General features: G+C 39.0%; 1 protein-coding gene across 2 annotated transcripts; it reads left to right on the forward strand.

Moving 5' to 3' along the window:
• The first annotated feature begins 1696 nt into the window (after window positions 1-1696).
• LOC101172340 (mitoferrin-1) lies at window positions 1697-11420 on the forward strand. 2 transcript variants are annotated; one of them, XR_002290856.2, is made up of 5 exons: window positions 1697-2001; window positions 6213-6441; window positions 6691-6747; window positions 8838-9624; window positions 9770-11420. XR_002290856.2 is itself a non-coding variant. In XM_004072663.4 (4 exons), exons 1-4 carry the CDS (start codon window positions 1807-1809, stop codon window positions 9365-9367), a joined length of 1011 nt encoding a protein of 336 aa, XP_004072711.1. In that variant the 5' UTR covers window positions 1697-1806; the 3' UTR covers window positions 9368-11420. The 2 variants fall into 2 exon arrangements, 1 of the variants encoding a protein (XP_004072711.1); XM_004072663.4 differs by having other exon boundaries at window positions 8838-11420.
• The last annotated feature ends 7819 nt before the right edge of the window (window positions 11421-19239 follow it).

Raw genomic sequence — 19239 nt, forward strand, 5'->3', positions numbered from 1 at the left:
AGTTTATGTCAAAAATGCACAAACCTTCCCTTTTGACCTTTGACAACTGGACTTTGACCTAACAGTTCGAAAACATTAACTTTCTTCTCTACAGTCTTTAGTTAATGAGCTCTAGGCCAAAGTCTTGACCTGAATGGAAAAAAAAATACATCAAGAAAAAACTTCAACAGTTACTCAAAAAAAGTCAAAACAAGCTCTTTCTTTGTTTAGTTTTCGTCCTTATGACAATTGTCAACTTTAGACTAACTAGAGAAAAAATCCAAACAGGTTTCTTGAATTTTCGTGGATATTTCTGCTTTCACGTTTTCACCATGGTATTGTTTGTGAGGAGGAAGAAGGAAGTGGCTACAAATTTGTCTTTGGACTTTAAGGAACTTGTTTGAGGAAACAAATTGTCCTCAGAGCATACATTTAAAACTAGTATTACAGTATTACAATGTATTCTATGATGTACAAACCACGGTCATGGTTCCTAGTTTCTTAAATAAATTTGAAGATCCACAATCGGGCAAAATATCAAGAACAAAAAAAGAAGGTTTTAAGGTTTGTCCAACTTCAAAACTGCTGAGTCATTGATGAGTCACGGCGCTTTGCCAACACCCACACTGATTAAGCTGAGTGCTTTGTATGGAGAGCTCGCGTTTCAATACTTTATCAAGCCAAACTTGTTTCTACAATGACACATATTTGCCTTTTGTGCTGTTTTATGAAATCAGGCAGTGGGATTAAAAAAAAAATCAAAATCTTGACGAAACATTTTCATTTAACAAAAATTAAACCATGTTCAGATAGTACAGGATACAAATGTTGTGACCCTCCAAAGAGTGAAACAGCTCCTAAAAAGTTTAAAAAGCTTATTAATGAAAATGTATAAAAGGCAGATTCATTAATCTGCAGAGTAATATGTCATTTGGAAATAGAACAGATAGGTTGTGCAGTCTAACAGCAGTGGGAATGAAAGACCCATTTGTTTGATAGAAGACCCTGCCCCTTACTCCAGGCTGTTTCATATGACTGTTCTTGTGACTTAGAAGTATGGTGTCATAAGCATAGATCCTCTTACAGATCATTTCAATTGAACTGGCTTGCAGGTAATTGTTTTAGGTCAACTAGAAAAATCTGAATGGGTTACAATGAATTTGCTAAACACGTTTCAATATCACTTTAAATATTTCCCTATAAATACTTTTTATATGACATATGTGGCCCATCATTATTATTATCATTATTATTAATGTAATTTAGATAATTATGGATGAATTCGCATAATCATTTAAACTTTATCCCAGAATAAGTCTTTTATAACAATTTTAGATCATGCTGTGATCAATGATTAGTACATTTCTTCAGTTTTGTTTGTTTTCCCCCACTTTTGTGTGTATAGCTCACACATCTGAAGTTACTATGAATGAAAACAGTAGTTTTCTTATGATACTAATGAAAAGATAGTGCCTGATAGGAAAGCCACACCTGCTTATCTATCCTCACAGTAGCTCTGGGAGATCACGTTTCTGTCGAGCCCATTCAAACCCCATGGATGAATAAACTTTTAGCAGCGGGGCTTTGAAGCAAAGGACTGATCCATCACGGCAACTTTTCATTGGCTTCTCAAATCAAAAGCCCGCCCACTATTTCTGTATTCTGAAACACTATTGGTTCCCGTCTCCAGAGCCGCGCCTCCAATCGATGACGTCACAGCAACGCTTGACTCCTGGTAGGCAGTGGTGATGTTGTGGTTATCCATGCTGCCGAAACCTCCAAATATGTTTCCCCGTGAAGAAGCCCGTCAATGAGAGCCCGCGACGCATGGAGTTGAGCTCGGATCGTGGGGTGGCAACTCTGGAGATGTCGCAGGCCAAAAGCAAAAACGACGATACTTTTGATGTGGATGGGGACTACGAGAGTTTGCCTCCCGACGTCTCTGTGGCGACCCACATGACAGCAGGAGCGGTAGCAGGCATACTGGAGCACACGGTGATGTACCCCGTGGATTCTGTAAAGGTAACGCACCCAGAGGGATCACAATGGCTCTTCATAGGAGTTTTTCTGGAACGGCTCATTCAGCAATACGTCTTAAGCGGGCCGTTCCGTTCAGAAACGGCGCAGTAGCTAGCTAATGTTAGCTACGAGTCTTCGGACTTAGTTAGCTTTGGTGTTAGCTCATCTCAGCCCATTGGCTCCAGACTGAACTAACAAGTTGGACGGGCTAGCAAAGTTAAAATGAGTGGATTTACGGTTTCCTTCCTCAAACCGAAAAAGTTTAAGGAAGGAAAGTTTAAAACTTTGCAAACACAAGAAGCCTGTTACGTCCAGCGCAATATTTAAACTAGAAAGCACACAATACATCAATAAGTTGTGTATTTTACCCTCGATCTTTTTTCCTCCGCCTTATTTTCCCCTGCTGTGTATTTACTATTTTCACTAAGCACAAATCACGATGTGTTTACAGGGAAAGTCAAGTTAAAAATTTTTTTATTATCATTTTTTTACTGTCAGGTAAACCCCAAAACACAAAGCCCCCCCCCCCCCCCAAAAAAAAGAAATCTACAAAATGCGTTGCTAAACGTGTCTAAAAGTCACAGAAGTGGATTCAAACTAGTAATCAGTCTTGACCTCCATCCGTGAAGCGCCTCAAGAGATTAGGATTAGAAAATAAAGTTATTTTACTTTGCTAAAATGTCTCCATCTCTGCTGGATCAGCTAATTTACAGAATAGAAGTCCTTCATAGATCCCTCCAGAATGTAAATACCCCATCCACAAAATTCTGTTCATCATCTTCAGTCAGGGGCAAAGTGATGAGAGACTTCTGTAGATGTAAACAATTTATGGAATTGACATCCATCCAACACAGAGGGTGGTTACAGTGAATACAGCCAAATTGGATTTATTCACACACATAGCGAGATATAATACAATTTATAGTGACGTGTACGAGGCCTTAGAGCAGTCTGTATGAGAAAGTATAAAAGTAACTAAGTCTAAAAAGACATTTTACTCAAATATATGACTATATCTAGAATACTATACGATACATACTGCCAGTCTTTTAGTGAGAGGTTCCTGTAATTTTTTTCCAGGATTTTCCATAATATTAAGTCACTTAAAAATAACAAAGGGAGCAGCTTTTGAAATGACAGACAAACCCATTCTGGGACATACTGAAAATCCCTTTTCAGAGGACATCAAATGTCATTAAAAGATTTTTTTTCTGTTTTTTACACATAAGATATTTTCTTAAATTTTACATGGTTTAAAATAAAGTTGGAAAAGCACACTTTAACTATATGAACTATGTCATTTAGGTGGATGCAACATATAGGATCTATCCTGCATCTCCTATGCAGCAGACAACCTGCTGGCCTGCTGACCAGCCAAAAAAAAAAAAAAAAAACATGGGGACAAAAATATTTATTTTTTTATTGTTTGATTTAATGCATGTTGGATAATATCCATGTAGTATTCCTGTGATGGAATGGTAGTATTCTATTACAGGTTGTATACAAATAAGAAACTCCTTTTTCAACCCCTTGGGGGCAAATCAAAAGAAAAATCTATCTGTGAATTTATTGTTACATTCGATTTCTTTTTAGTTTTTTTAAATGAACATAGTTCCTCCCCATCAGCTTGTAAAATTCCCTAATGTTTCATAACAATTCTTTTAAGTAAAGGTTTGTCAGCTGTGTTCAGATTTCCTTCACTCCACACACTTCCTTTTAAGTTCTCTGGTCTTTATTACCCAAACTTGTGTTGCCATTTCCTCATGAAGTTTCCACTTTTTCAACGTTACCCTTCAGTCTACCATGATAAATGACATTTAGTTTAGACTCAACCCTATTGATCTTTTTATCGACTGCTTTCTCACCTTTGCCTGTCGGTAACCAAAGACTAGAATGAATCTGCCGTTATAAACAGCTGGATTTGGACGCATTGAGGAGTCAAAAGCGTGCAGCGACAGTTTTTGTTCTTGTAAAACAAAGAAAATTGATTTCAAGCTTTCAGTCCACTCCAAGTGGAATCTCCGAAGTTATTCTTAATTGTTTTGCAAAAAGCAAGACACAAATTTAGGGAGTAGCCTGTTTCAATGAGAGGAGGGGTTTCTTATCAGTGTTGTGCACAGTTGGAATCAGCCTTCTGCAGAGGAGGGTGTGTGAACGCACCCCTTCCTCTCTTGGATTGATTAGGAAACTGTCAATGAGCGAAGACTCACACATTTCAAATGATGAAGATACAATCTTCAATGTCAGTACCATGCATACTTGTATGTTGTGGTAGAAAACAGATACCACATATTTAATTAAATTAGTAGCTGGGATTTTACCATTTCTGATCATAACCCCATAAAAATGGATTATTAAACTAATTTTAATGCAATTACTATTTTATAATGATCCTTTTCTTTCTTTATAAGTTTTTTTCCTGTCATGGAGAATCAAAAATACAAAAACATGTTCTGAATGTAATCAAGGAATACATATGTTTGTATATTTGAATATACATAAATATACATAGGGTTATATGTATATATGAGGCAAGTTGTTATTCAAATCAAATCAACCTATACCAGTTTAAAATACTTTCAAAGTGGAATAAATCATTTATATCAATATAGTAAAAGATTCTGTTTTGTTTATTTTACTATAACACAAAAACGACCAAGTGCATCACAGCGGACAACACACCCGTGTGATGGGAGCAAAAATGTGTAAACCATCATTCCAGTCCCATGTGTGGAAACACTGAAAGACATGTGACCATACAGTATAGTAGAATGTTCTAATAATGTTACCTTTGGACTATTTTGATGTTAAAAAACAACAGTGGGCTAAACTTTAGAAAACAAAAATATGAACGTATTTGCCCTTAATTCGTGTTTATTTGTTTGTTTGTACACATTTATTTACACTTGATTATGTTGAAGAAATACAAGTAATTTGGAAAACGTCCCCTGCACTGTTCATTATCCAGGTTTTGAATCGGAGCGTTCAAAATTACAATTTTGACAATATGTGCACATTTTTTCAAATAATTCTGTTGTGAATTCCAAAGTTCACCACCAACAAAAGAAAAAGACATTTGGTTTAAAGTCGAGTGGGCACTTGCAATCAAATCTCCTTTTCTGATTATCAGAACTGAAAGTAAAAACCTTTTGTAAACTTTCTGGCATCGCTCTATTGTTTGTTCTATTAAGGCTTCAAATTTCAGAAAACTAGATAATGAATACTGCATTTGTACTCTGATAAGGCAGAATAAGTGAATAGTTCATCATTCTCTTTGTTTTACTAGATGACAAATACTTAACATTATTCAACACAAACATATTTTTGAACACTTTAGTTAACATAATGACATATATGAAGTTTCCAAGACAGATTTTCATCCAATACTGTATTAACCCAAGAAATCTAAGCTACATTTTCTATTTTTACATGATTACAATAAAACACTTTAACATTTAACGGTAACCTAAAACACTTTTGGTTTAAAAGTGCATCAAATCAACAGTGTGTGTTTCACAAGTGTAACATTTCGTCACTCTTTTGTCTGTTTTGTTAGGATCATAAGGATTGAGGTCATAAATGTTAGATAAATATCCTCTGGATAAATATCCTCTGGATTCTCCAGTGAAAGTTCGTGCAGGTTATCCCAGCTTCACAATCCGATGTATACAAACACACTTGAAGAAGAACATTGGGATTTCTAGGACACTAAGGCTCAGGCCAGCTTCAGAAAACCTCCTGCCAATAGTTTAGTGCCCCCGGCTTCCCAAATCTGTGTCCAGCGGAAATGTCATGGATATTTTATTGTCAAACCAAAGGAAGGAAACGAAGGCAAACCTGCTGTGGAAGATAGAGTTGGTCCATCTCCTGAGCTGGTCCCAGATCTCTCTGCAAATAATAACAGGCTTTGTGTTGGATGGACAACTTGGCATGACCGAATAAACCAAGGAGCTGCCACGGCGTCCCAAACCAAGCCTTGGTGACGCACATCGCACGTCACGATGTAAAAGAACAAAATGGCGGGAGGGCTGTGTTACATCCTTATAAAAGTGGGGTGACGCACAAAAACCTGCTAAATTATTAAATGTAAATGTAGCGACAATGAATCGTGGTCCTGTTCTAACACCAGGAGCTTCACTGCGAGCTGAAGCTTTGAGCAAATGTTAGGAACCCATACCAAATGTGGGGTTAAATGTGTTTTTGTGTGTTTTCAGACTAGGATGCAGAGCCTGCAGCCTGACCCAAACGCACAGTATAAGGGCGTGTATGAAGCACTGAAAAGGATCATCCGCACAGAGGGGATCTTCAGACCCCTGAGAGGCCTCAACATCACCATGTTAGGAGCCGGACCCGCCCACGCTCTCTACTTCGCCTGCTACGAACGGGCCAAGCGATCGCTCAGCGACGTCATTCAGAATGGAGGGAACAGCCACATAGCCAACGGTACGAGCCTCCAACTCGCCACTTTTGAACATATAACCACATAGCCTGGAGAACTACAGGTGTTTTAAATAAAAATGGCAATTCCTGTTTGGAGCATGTATTTGTTAATCTCTGTGTTTATATTTTAGAGAGGAAAGTAAGTTGTTGATTCAAATAAAGTGATTACCGGTACTATGACTTAGGTAGTTGTTTGAAAAAAAGGAAACAAAAAGGGAAACATAGTATTAAAAAACCTGTATATTTTAACAGGTGTAGCAGGTAGTGTGGCCACTGTTCTCCATGATGCCATCATGAATCCAGCTGAAGGTAAGAAAAGCATCTGTTTGTTTATCTGGGACAATAATCCAACAATATTCAACAAACCTCGACTCCTGTGCAGTGGTGTTAAAGGCCCTGCTTCGTGCAAAATCAACTTTTTGAGCTTTTAAATGTATTATAATATTCATTCCTTAAGAAAAGAACCCCCAAAGCAGTGTTTTGATCTGTTCAGACATTTCTAAAAATCTCTAAAACTCTGAGTACCGGCCTCTCCCTATCCACAAAAACAAGCAGGTTCCCGTATTATGACGTACATAAGCGGAGAACAGCGCCTTTCAAGAAGAGTTTCCACTGCCAGCACCGCCCCCAGGCTAAAACACACACCCACTTTCCTCATTATGCTAGCGGTGATCGGCTAAACGCTTTCATTTGATATGCACAACAGACACAGCCATCTTTGCAAAAGTTTGCATATTGTTTGTCTTCGTGGGAGACGCAGACCCGCTGCCGAAGCCGGCTCTAGGATGATGTCATGAAATAGGCGGGACCAGCAAGGAGTGAAAGGCGGAGCCTCAGAGAGAGAGTCGTCTGACTTCAGAGTTGGACAAAAGCTCAGGAAAATAACCACAATTTTATTTTTAAAATTGTTCTTTAGTGTGCCAAAAGCTAAAATATCATCTTATACGTGGATATTGTTAGGTCTGAAAGGCTTAAGAAAAGTATGATATAGGCCCTTAACAAACAAAATATTAAAGCATTGGCCTGTTAATGACTTAATTACTTTTGTTAACGGAAATAAATTTCACTGGATAAATGTAAACTTAGCTGCCTGATGCCAAAGCACTTTGTCTAGTTTAATAAAAGGCTGATGTTATTCGCACATATTTACCTATGACCAAGCACAAAAACTGATGTAAAAGAATATTTGCCAGAGGTAATCCGTGCCTTGTCCGCTCGTATTTTAAGCATTTCCAAGTTAAATGTTGTTGATGTCGCACATATGAACCTAAACGTAACCCCTAACCCTTCCTCCAGGTCAATGCAGCCAAGAAAACAGTTCAACACTGATAACATAAATTTAGAAAATTACTTGCAAAAGTTTCTCTGATAAAAAAAATAAGCACAATTTTTTGTTGCTTTTAATTTATATTATAAGACAAAAATCATAGGTTAATTGGTCACTCCAAATTGTCCATAGGTGTGAATGTGAGTGTGCATGGGTGTGTGATATGTGTGACCCTGCGACAGACTGGCGACCTGTCCAGGGTGTCCCCTGCCTTCGCCCATAAGTGGCCGGGATAGGCTCCAGAAGCCCCGTGACCCCGAAAGGGACAAACGGAAGAAGATGAATGACAGACAAAAATCCAGATAAGGCAGTTAATGTTGTTTTAAAAAATTGAACTTTTATTTAGCAATGCAAAATTGTATTTTTAACTTTTTTGAATGTTTCACAATGGAAGCCCTATCATAACTGTCCTCGTTCACTTAATTCTTTTCAATTTAAAAGCCCTTTTAATAACTCCCAAGAAAATAATGAAACGTTTTAATGTGTGCATGCATACAATCCTTCATATTTCTCCTAAAAAACATCATAACATCGTAACCATTGACTGTATATGACAACTGGGCTGAGATTATCTATTCTAATAACTTTATTATTTTCTTGATAATCCTCATTTTTTTTTTAGATAATTTTTTGTAGTGCAACTTATTCAAGTTCTAAACGGGGCAATCAGATGCCTCAATAAAAGTATGTGGTCTCACATCCAACCTTTGAAGCGTTTGATTGACAGATTCTCCCAACCCCACTTTCAAGTGGAAGGGGTGTGGCCTTCCAACACGCTCACTTCTGATCAGCGAGAGGGGTTGCCATTGAAATGTTGATTCAGATAAATTCGGAACGATCACTGCTTACTGACTCCATCTGGCTCCAACATGGCAGCGTCCTGATTGCAAAAAAATGGCGATTGAACTGACTGCACTTTATTGGAGCTGGAAGTAAATCATTTTCAATGGGTGACGCCACACTCACTCGCTCCAGTTCTCATATACAGTCAGTGGTCATAACATATGCATGCTTGTTTTGAATGATTATGGTGTCAAATGCTAATGCTCTTTGTGGTTCTTCTGTTCTGCAGTGGTGAAGCAGAGGATGCAAATGTACAACTCTCCTTACAAAGGACTCTGGGACTGCGTTCAAACTGTGACGCGCACCGAAGGCGCCGGAGCCTTCTACCGCAGCTACAGCACGCAACTGACCATGAACATTCCCTTTCAGGCTGTTCACTTCATCACCTATGAACTGATGCAGGAGCAGCTCAACCCTCACAGGCATTACAACCCCGGCAGCCACATATTGTCCGGAGCAGCCGCCGGCGCCATCTCGGCTGCCGTGACCACTCCGCTGGACGTTTGTAAAACCCTGCTGAACACGCAGGAGAACGTGGCTCTGCACTCCATGAACATCAGCGGCCACCTGTCGGGGATGGTCAATGCCTTCAGGACAGTGTACCGTCTCGGGGGTTTGGCAGCCTTCTTTAAGGGGGTCCAAGCGCGGGTTATATATCAGATGCCCTCAACCGCCATTGCCTGGTCAGTGTACGAGTTTTTCAAATATTTCCTGACGAAGCAGCAGCTCGAGCAGGAGGCCGGATCAGGGTCGGTGTAATGGAAAGTGGGTCGGAGCTGCGGGTGCCAAGACTAATGAGAGAGACTTCCCGCCTGAAGCCGTGGGAGATAAGTCCTTTTTCCCACAAGGCAGTGAGACGGGAACGCTGCTTTTCCTTAGTTACCCAAATGTGTCTGGTTTTAATACCAACATACAGAGAAATCACAAATGTGTGTTTTAAGGAAGAATGGCGTCTTTTTCTATTCCTCCCACAACGACAAGACCCACAACTTTAAGCTCTTGAACATGTGAATGAAGTTAGTACATATGATGTTTATATTTAGACATATCTGAACTTATTATTTATTTTGCTGCAGATTTTTGTTTTTTTGGAAGGGGGGGGGGGGGTTGAAAGAATCTCAGTGTTTGTTTTTAATATTTTTTCTCTCTGTGTTCTCACAGAAACCAAACTGCACGTCATTTTCATTGCTCTTCTGATGGGGACATTTCCATTTTCCAAGTGCCTCACAAAAAACTCCTGTTTGTTATTTTGCCTTTCTCATCAAAAGAGATAACTTCACGCGTGACTTTTGATTGGACTTTATTGTTCTCTGCCAGAAACGGAAACACTTTTTCTGAACAACTGGCCGTATTTGTCAAAACTAAACAGGAACAGCTTGATGCTGTTCTTTTCTTCAAATGTTGTCTTTGCACTAAAATGTTTCCAGCAGCATCCGCCATCTTTGAATTCTGTGTTGACCGCAGCGGTCCAGGTTTATTGTTTTTGTCTTATTATAGAGCAGCAGTAAAATGCTCTTGAATCACGCACAATACCAGTCGGATTTAAAAACTTTCGAAGCTCCTTTAAACATTTTTTTTTGTTATCGACAAAAGTACTTTTCTGGTGGCTGTTGTACAGAAATCTCTTAAAGGAGGTGCTGCTTTGTCATGTGCAGAAGTGGTCTTAAAGGCTCTGGATTTTATTAAAAACGTATGTTAAAATGTTTCTTCTGACAGTTACTTTGGAAATGAAGGGTTTGGAAAACAGAACAGAGACTACCGTGCCCACTTTTGTTGCAGTGGAGCCAGATTTTATTCTCACATCCTGTTGTAGTTGCACATTTCCCGTGTGCTCTCTGCACTCTCCAGCCTATTGTCTATTTTTTGATCCAGAGTCAGGAAATGTTGCCAGATCCTGATGTAATCCAGAATATATTCTAATTTATTTGTTATCAATTATGGAGGGGACCCCCACCCTCTTGTTCCCAGAACTTGTTCAATATTGACAAACCAAAGACTTGTTTCATTCTATGCATTCTACTTTTAATGAATCTGGATTGAAGCTAGCTTTCGCTGCGAATGCCGCTGCCACACGCACAAACACAGTTCTACTTTCACGTTTGTTAGAACGGGAAGTTCTCCAAGCTGTCCTCCTTTTTAGTTTGTGAAGCTTTCTACACTTGTTTGAAGCAAAAGCAGTTAAAGTGGAGGTCATCCATTTCCATGAATGTCTCGGAAGATTTTCTCTCACATGGAACCATGTAACCTAGTTTTTTTGTTTACTGATGTGAAGCGTTTGTTTAGACTCTATGAAAACATGGCTTCTAACGGAAACCTCATGATGCATTTATGCCTACTTCAATGTAAAAAGCAACTGAACGGGCATAGATGGAAGGCTGTTATATTTGAATTTAAATCAGCTCATCTTCTGTTGTTTTGGTTAGAGCAGCTGAAGACACTTTTTTTAAAGTGATGACAGAGTCCAATAGAACAAAGATGCTGTTTGACAGTTTTTGAAGTTACAGCATTGTGCATGCAGGCGACACTGCGTGATGTCAGCATCATTCCTTTTCAGTGTTCATAGATAGCCGATTGTTTCCTATTAAATGTCACAATATTAGGGTTGATGCTCCAGTTATGATGGGAAGTGACTGCTGGAATGCAACATTTCGTGATGTAAATTTGTGCACAAGTGATTGATGTGGGAGTTGGACTGATTTTTGCTGATTTGAGATGTATAGAACAGGAACAGATTTTACAAATCAAATGATTTATTGTGATAATGCTGCTACAGTATGTAACACTGGAGCTGAAATAAAAAAAAAAGAAGAGAGTTCTGTGTGTTTTGATTTTAGTGATAAGTAAATCAATGTTTGTGGCTTTCTTTCCTGTTTTAGGTCCTCAATTTAAATATTGAAGATGGTAATTGACTGAAACTTAATTTTCTTCCTTAGGTGTCCAGCTAGAGCAGCACATCTCCAGCAGAGGGCGGCATAGTACCATTTAAGCATTAAAATAGCAGTTAACCCTTGTGCTATCTTAGATGACCCCACCCTTACATTGACGTGTTCTCCCTACCATGACAAAGGTGGATAAAGGTGAAGAGGATTTTATGTTATCCATGGACACCAGTGAAGATCACAAATCTTTGAAGAAAAAAAGTTCAGCGCACTGTCTAGTGGGTCTAGATGACCCAACTCCCAATGTTAAAGTGCCTAGGATAGCACAAGGGTGCTGGTAAATAAAACACATTACTATTCAAATCAAATTCAACCTTTATTTATATAGCACTTTTTCAACAACAAATGTCACCCAAAGTGCTGTGCATAAAATACAATAACATTTAAAAACAAGATGACAAGACAAACCGTGCGACAACCCCCCCCCCCCCCCCCCCCCGCAAAAAAACACACACACACACACGTCAAAAAAATAAATAAATAAAAAAAGTGATAAAATGATAGAATGTAGAGACCAGGCTTTGTAAGTGGGGAAGCGATATTTTGGGGACATGTCCACATCAGCGACCCCCCCAACCCATGTTACGGAGAACACTACAACAGAACCCCCCAGATCCGATCAAAAGAGTCAGACCCAGGAGATCCAACTGCAGCGACCCCGTTTACTGAGAAGGGTCAGTCACTGATGTGGAGGATCCCTCAGAGGAAAACACTGGAGTGTAATAAAATGTTGAAGGAATAAAATTAAAATATATATAAAACATAAACAAAAAACAAATAACATAAACCTTAATAGGCATATGAAATAGTAAGAGGGACTTAAAAATTATTTGAATAAATAAATAAATGTATTTACATACACATATAAAACTAGTTAAAAGAAGAAAAAAAAAAAAATTAAAAAATCAAAAAAGAAGAAAAAATCCTAAAATTCAACTAAAAGCTAAATTAAAAAGGTAGGTCTTAAGCCATCCTTTAAAAACATGAACAGTCTCTGCGGCCCTGAGACTCTCTGGGGGGCTGTTCCACAGGCGAGGTCCGTAAAAACTGAATGAGGCCTCGCCGTATGTTTTTGTTCTAACTTTTGGAATAAGCAAAAGGCCTGTATCAGAGGACCTCAGGGTCCGCGAGGGCTCATACTTTAAAATCATGTCAGATAAATATGAAGGCCCGAGACCATAAAAACATTTGTAAACCAATAAAAGAACTTTAAAATCAATTCTGAATTGCATGGGGAGCCAATGCAGTGATCTTAAAACTACTATTTTGCAACTAGCAGGTGTGTTTGACACTTGGGTGTGTGTGTGGACAGGCTCCGCCCTTTTTGTACTGCATTTGAGCCTTACCATGGTGATTAACAACCAGTAAACTTGTTGCTCTATGCTGCTTCATGGTCTTATCCCCCTTCCCCTCCTACTATCACCCTCCTTCCCCCCCTCTTTCTAACGTCCCTCTCTCTTCTTCCCCTCTTTCCTTTTCCGTCCGGTCCAACACCAAAGATCTTCAAACATGTTTGAAATTAATAAAGTTTGGCCTCAATTACAAAAGGGGTTTATTCAGACATACCTTTGGTTTGTCTGAAGATTAATAACCCCTCTTGTTAAAGTAAAATATGTCCAACACAAGAGGCCCTCAGCTCTCATCTGTTTGCCCAGCTGTTGGACAGGACAAGGTTAAAAAAAAAAAAAAAAAAAAAAAAAATCATGTCAGATAAATATGAAGGCCCGAGACCATAAAAACATTTGTAAACCAATAAAAGAACTTTAAAATCAATTCTGAATTGCATGGGGAGCCAATGCAGTGATCTTAAAACTACTATTAGATTACTGCAGGACACATCATTGTTTTTTCTGATGAATAGGGTGAGGGAAAAAAGTCTACCATCCAATGTGAATGAAAAAGGAAAAAAATAAATAAAGTGCCTCAAACTTTTGCAAAGGTTTTAATAGAAAAGTTCTACAATGCATTTTACAAGGCCTTTCCCTTAATTCAGGGGTCGCCACAGCAAATCGGCGTCCTCCATCTAACCCTGTCTTCTGCATCCTCTACTCCAGTGTTTTTCAACCTTTTTTGAGCCACGGCACTATTTAACCGTGACAAAAATCCCGCGGCACACCAGCATCCAAAAAAAAAAAAAAAAACAGAAATTCATGGTCTGTATTGATCGACAGCCCCCCACCCCCCCCCCCCCCCCCCCCCCCCCCCCCGCAATCTCACGTGCATTTTTGTGATAATTGTGGCCGGAAAAGCAGGAAGTTGCGGCTGTTTTTTCTAAGAGATGAAATGAAAGTTAAATTAGAAAATTTAGAAACTGTTTGTTTGTTGTGGTTTCAAGGCGTTTCGCAAGGACAACTCATTGTGCGCTGGGACACTGGCTCTTTAAGCCAATGCATCATGGGAGATGGAGTGTGAAAACTGCCGAAAACTTGCAGAAAGACTCGCGTCTCTGAGCTTCATTGTATTGTCCACTTGTTTCACGGTCTGACACCGGACTCTGTGGAAAGCTACACCGCTAAAGAAGAGCTTTAGCTGGTATTTTTGTTAGAACTGAGCGACTTTATCAGCAGAATTAAGAACAAGGAAGTGAAGACTTTAAGCACTTCTGATTGGTCAGAGTGATGACATGTGATTAAGCCTTCAAGAATGATTGGTGGAGACAGTTAAAGGGACGGGACTTTTCCGCAAACTGTCATAGCTGCAGGTAAATCGCGGTACCGTGATTCTTATCAAAATTTCTTTAATAGAATTAAATAAACACAAAGAAAAAGTAATTTTAAGATCTTTTATATTCCTAACTACTCAGTGTTTTATCCGGGCCTGTTTGGATGAACAAAGAGCTGATTTTCTGGAGATGGAAAATGTTTTTAGATCAGTTAATGAGGGCAATTTCTCCACGGCGCACTTGACCATCTCCCACGGCACACTAGTGTGCCGCGGCACACTGGTTGAAAAACACTGCTCTACTCTAACACCAGCTACCCAAATGTCTTCCTTCACTGTATCCATAAACCTACTCTTTGGTCTTCCTCTAGACCCTTTGTCTGGCAGCTCTATAGACTCAGCATCCTTCTGCCAATATATTCACTCTCTCTCCTCTGGACATCTCAGTCTGACCTCTCTGATTTTATCTCCAAAACATGTGCTGTCCCGCTGATGTATTCATTCCTGATCCTATCCATCCTGGTCACTTCTAAAGAGATCCTCATCTTCATCTCTGCTACCTTCAGCTCTGCTTCCTGTCTTTTCCTCAGTGCCACTGTCTCTAGGCTAACTTTCACATGTGTATAACTATTTCCTTTTTAAACTGTGGGATGAGTAGATGTTTAGTGTTCTGTATATTATTAAGAAACAAAGCAAAAAATTAACACACAGAAAAAAAAACTAGAAAAGGCAAACCACTGACGTGATTTTTCTGCAGAAATTCAAGGCTCTATTCTAAAGCAACATGTCTCTGGACACGTACACTTGTGCAGCATTTCTGAAGTGTTTAGTTTTTACCCTCTTCCACTACTAGTCTGTTTATCTGAAACACACAATGAACTCTCCTGTATCTGTCCCTCATCCTTCCCATACTTTTTACTAATCTCTCAAATCTGCAGTAAACTGTCTAACCACTTTATCGGAAAGATAAAGACAACCAAAAACCAATCTGCAAAACATCGGAAAAATCCCTTTTCCATCTGGTTTTCCTCCTCCCCATGGTTTCATTTGTGTTTTTCTTTTTCCCCGTCTACATGGGGGTCACTGTTGCAGCAACACAATGATTGTCAGCCATTTCAGGGTAGAGTCTGTGCAGGGTATCTTGTGATAGACAGCTGCTGGGTGTGTAACATGTGGGATCCAGTTACATGATCTAAGAAAGTTTCTTTGACGTTGCCATGGGAAGATCTGGCCTCCCTTATCAACGCTCACAAATTTGTCAGGCGGTCACGGCATATTGGAGCACCGACAAAGACTTTCTTTGTGGTGGGGGTCGCTGTTTCTGTACATCTCTGGTGGAAATCTGTTTGTTTGTTTAAGCATGGTTGGCCACCTGAAAAAGAGCTGTCATTTTCATGTCAGTAAAGAAATATTACAGTAAATAAATGCAAAAGTGTCCCAAAAGGGCTGCAATTTATGACTATTTTGTTGCTTAATACAACATAAACATGCAGTCATTCATAGATTTCTTTGGTATAACCCCCTGCCCATTTTAGTCTTTGTCACAGCTAAATCTGGTTGACCCAGGTGTCCCACAGCTAGTTTTACAGACACTCCCCAAACCTCAAGATTGCAGCAGGAGGAAACAGACAAAAAGATGTTGTTATAAGTCCTCTGTCTTTCAAAATAAATGTACCGTGTCTCTTTGAGCCTGCGGAAATGCAGGCATTATAATGGCAGGGTGAACTAAAGTAAGTTCACATAACGTTAAGTTTCACCCTTCAACAAGCTTCACCTTATCTGATGAGTCTGTTCGTGTACAGCCTGAGCAATACGCAGAGATACAGTCGGATTTTCAGTGCCGTCAAAACAGATGCTATCCACCCTTTTTTATGTCTAATTACCTGTTTACTCTGAGGGTTTGGTGAACAATTCAGCCTTTGCCCGTGTTGATAAGAGATCAATCAATACCAGTTAAAAAGTCCAGTTTTGTCTGAGTTTTAAACACCACGTGTATCATCAATGCCTTTTTTTCCCTGCAGATTTGAAAGACAATCTTCTGGACATCCAAGGCGAGTCGTGACCACATCTACAGATCTGAGAATGATTTATCTACAGTTAACCACAGGAATCAGAGAGTTAAGATGGGGATCATCTTGAGTCACCCAGGTCCCTTTGAGGGCAGGTACTTCATCAACCCAGACAGATTAGCGACATGGGAACTCCAGAATCTCCTACTATCAGCTCCATCAGCCTTGCTGCTCACACTTTGGTTTTGTTACCACAAACATGCCCTTCCTAAATATGTAATGCTCTACAGCCTGTCGTCTTATCAGCGCAGCATACCAGCCTGCGCGCAGTTACGCTCACTTCTAGACCACAATGCCTGTGTTCAGCTTGTGCAAAAGTAGTTCAAAGAAATTCTGAACAACAGGAATTAGATCCTTTCATAATTTATAAACAACAGTGTAAGAAGTTGTTGTTAAAGTGTGAATGAAATGTGTGGTGCTTGCTCAAGGAGACAGATTCAACTGATGAATTTATTTTATCTTTTGAGTGCAGGTGAAAAAGTTTGATTTAGAGTAGCTCACACAGTGAAACTCTGATTTTTCACACAATTCAAGGGAAATTGAGTGAAACATGCATTAGCTTTGCTCATGTACTTCTCTCTGCGTGATGACTTCCAGGCAAAATAAGATAACATACACCTCTGTTGAGCCAGTAAAGCTTTAAATCAGGGTTTTTTGTTCACAACAAAGCATGTGAACATTCTCCATGAATACATTGTTAAACCTCCTAACCCTCCAAATTACCAGAATGAAGAATTATTAAGAATCAACATAAGATTTGTGTCATAATCAATTAATACATGTCAAAAATAACACATTGAAGGCGCGTTGTAGAGTCTGACCTTTGTACAGAATTTCCTCACCTGGTTTGTATAATAAAGCTTTGTACAATGTTTAAACACCTAATGTACTCTGAAGTGATACTTTTAGCTTGGAACAAACTTTTACATTATAATGTACAGTCTGTCATGATACAGATATTTTATGTGCCTTTTATTTGAATCATAAGCTTTAATCTGAATTTTTTCTCTTTAGAAAGTTACATCTCTAGTTTATTGTTGCAGTATTTTATTTATATAATTGTTTTATTTTAAAACATAGATGATTGCTACCTTATTATTATTATTATTGCTACCTTATTGTTTCACCCAAAAATTGCACTGTAATTTCATTGTACATGTACAATGACAATAAAGATATTTCATTTCATTTAACTCACATAGATGTGCATTTTGTAGTCTTGCTTTTGGGAGTGCTTTTCCTACGAAATCATTTAAATGGGACCTTTTAAGTTGTAGGTAGTAGTCACTGTAGTTTGTGTTGAAAAAATACAAATCAACATTAAGAAGTATCTAATGTTAGAATGAGCTCCTGGTTGGATTCCTGACATTAGAGATTTGTAATATGTGAGGACCAATACATTATTGTGTAGACTTGATTTAAGGGTTTGATTCCCACAGACTGAAGGAATCCCAGCTCGGTCCTTTCTGTGTGCAGTTTGCATGATCTCCTTGTGCATGTGAGGGTTTACTCCGGGCACTCTGCCTTCCTCCCAGAGTCCAGAAAACGTGCTTCATAGGTTGACCAGTCACTAAAAATAAAGGGGTGGCTGTGGTGCAGAGGTAAAGCAGTCAACATGTGATTAGAGGATAGGTTTGGTTTTTTTCGCCTTGCCCGCCCATGTGCTAAAGTACTTTTGGACAAGACACTGAGCCCCACATTGGTGGGGCTCAACCTCAACCACTCCTGGTGGTTGAGGTTGGTAACTGGGTTTTGCTCCTTCAATCCAGGGACCCTGACTGGAAATGAATGTACAGGAAGAAAATTTAGAAGAATTTCCTCAACCATCTATATCTGCTGAAGTCCCGTTGAGCAAGACCCCAAATTCCAAATTGTCTGCTTGTAGGGGTATCAGAATTGGTTAATTTAAGAGAGTTTTCCCTTAAAAGTATAACCTCAACAAAAAAATGTTCAAAATAAAAAACTGATGTGTGTATTTGATAGTTGGGCAACTGTGTGGGCCTTTGTAATGTAGTCAGAGAAACACATGAGCACATTTCTGCAGTCTGTACTTGCTTTTATTTAAGGTGGACTTTGCTGGCATGCATAAAGCAGAATGTGTATAAACCACATACTCTAAAATATTTTAACTTCTTTTTCCCCAAAAAAACTTCTTCTGTTTCTAATCCATCTACACTGTCTGCTTTACAATACTATGACTGGTGCATTAACTAAAGAGGAGAACATGACAGCCATTCTGCTTCACTTCTCAGTAACAAGAGAAAAATTGACAGATGTAACTTTTTTTATCTGCAAAAAAAAAAAAAAAGCTGCTTGTCACCGATTTGGGCTAAGATCGAACAGTGGATAGCTCGGGTTTTACATTTAACAGCCAAATAAGAGAAAGCTTGCACTTTTAATTTGAAATTCTTTTTCTTATTTCTTCAGTCACTCTATTTGTAAATTTACACAAATTTGTTGTTCTTTTTTACAGCATTTTCCTCTGAGAGAATCTCATCTTCAAGGTGAAACATCATAAACAAATAAACAAAGAAAAAACTGTCTCAAATAAGACACTGACTTCAACTCTATACAGTTACCCTCCTTATGATGTCATCTCTAGAAAACTGAAGAGCTCTCTATCTCCCTGTAATCAGATCAGTGGCTCTTTATAGGAGCCAAGTCTCATTCTTTAGCCCTCACTGACAACATCACACATATCTCGGTGCAGTCATAGAGTTCAACGGCAGATACTTTAAATGTTTTCAGAGAAAGGCCCCCAGTATGTCAAAACTGAAAGGATTTCACACACATTCTGCTGTTGTTGCTGCCCCCTTTAAGAGACTTTTGACATTTTGTTTTATTTTGGAGGCTCGCCTTGTTTGTAGGTTTGGTTCATTGTTCCATTAAAAAATGTTAGAAAATTTATGGTGGTAATTTGAGAATGATTTACACACATTTCTTGGGGGGGGGGGGGGGGGGG

The sequence above is a fragment of the Oryzias latipes genome, chromosome 9, assembly GCF_002234675.1.
Source record: "Oryzias latipes chromosome 9, ASM223467v1".
Lineage (NCBI taxonomy): Eukaryota > Metazoa > Chordata > Actinopteri > Beloniformes > Adrianichthyidae > Oryzias > Oryzias latipes.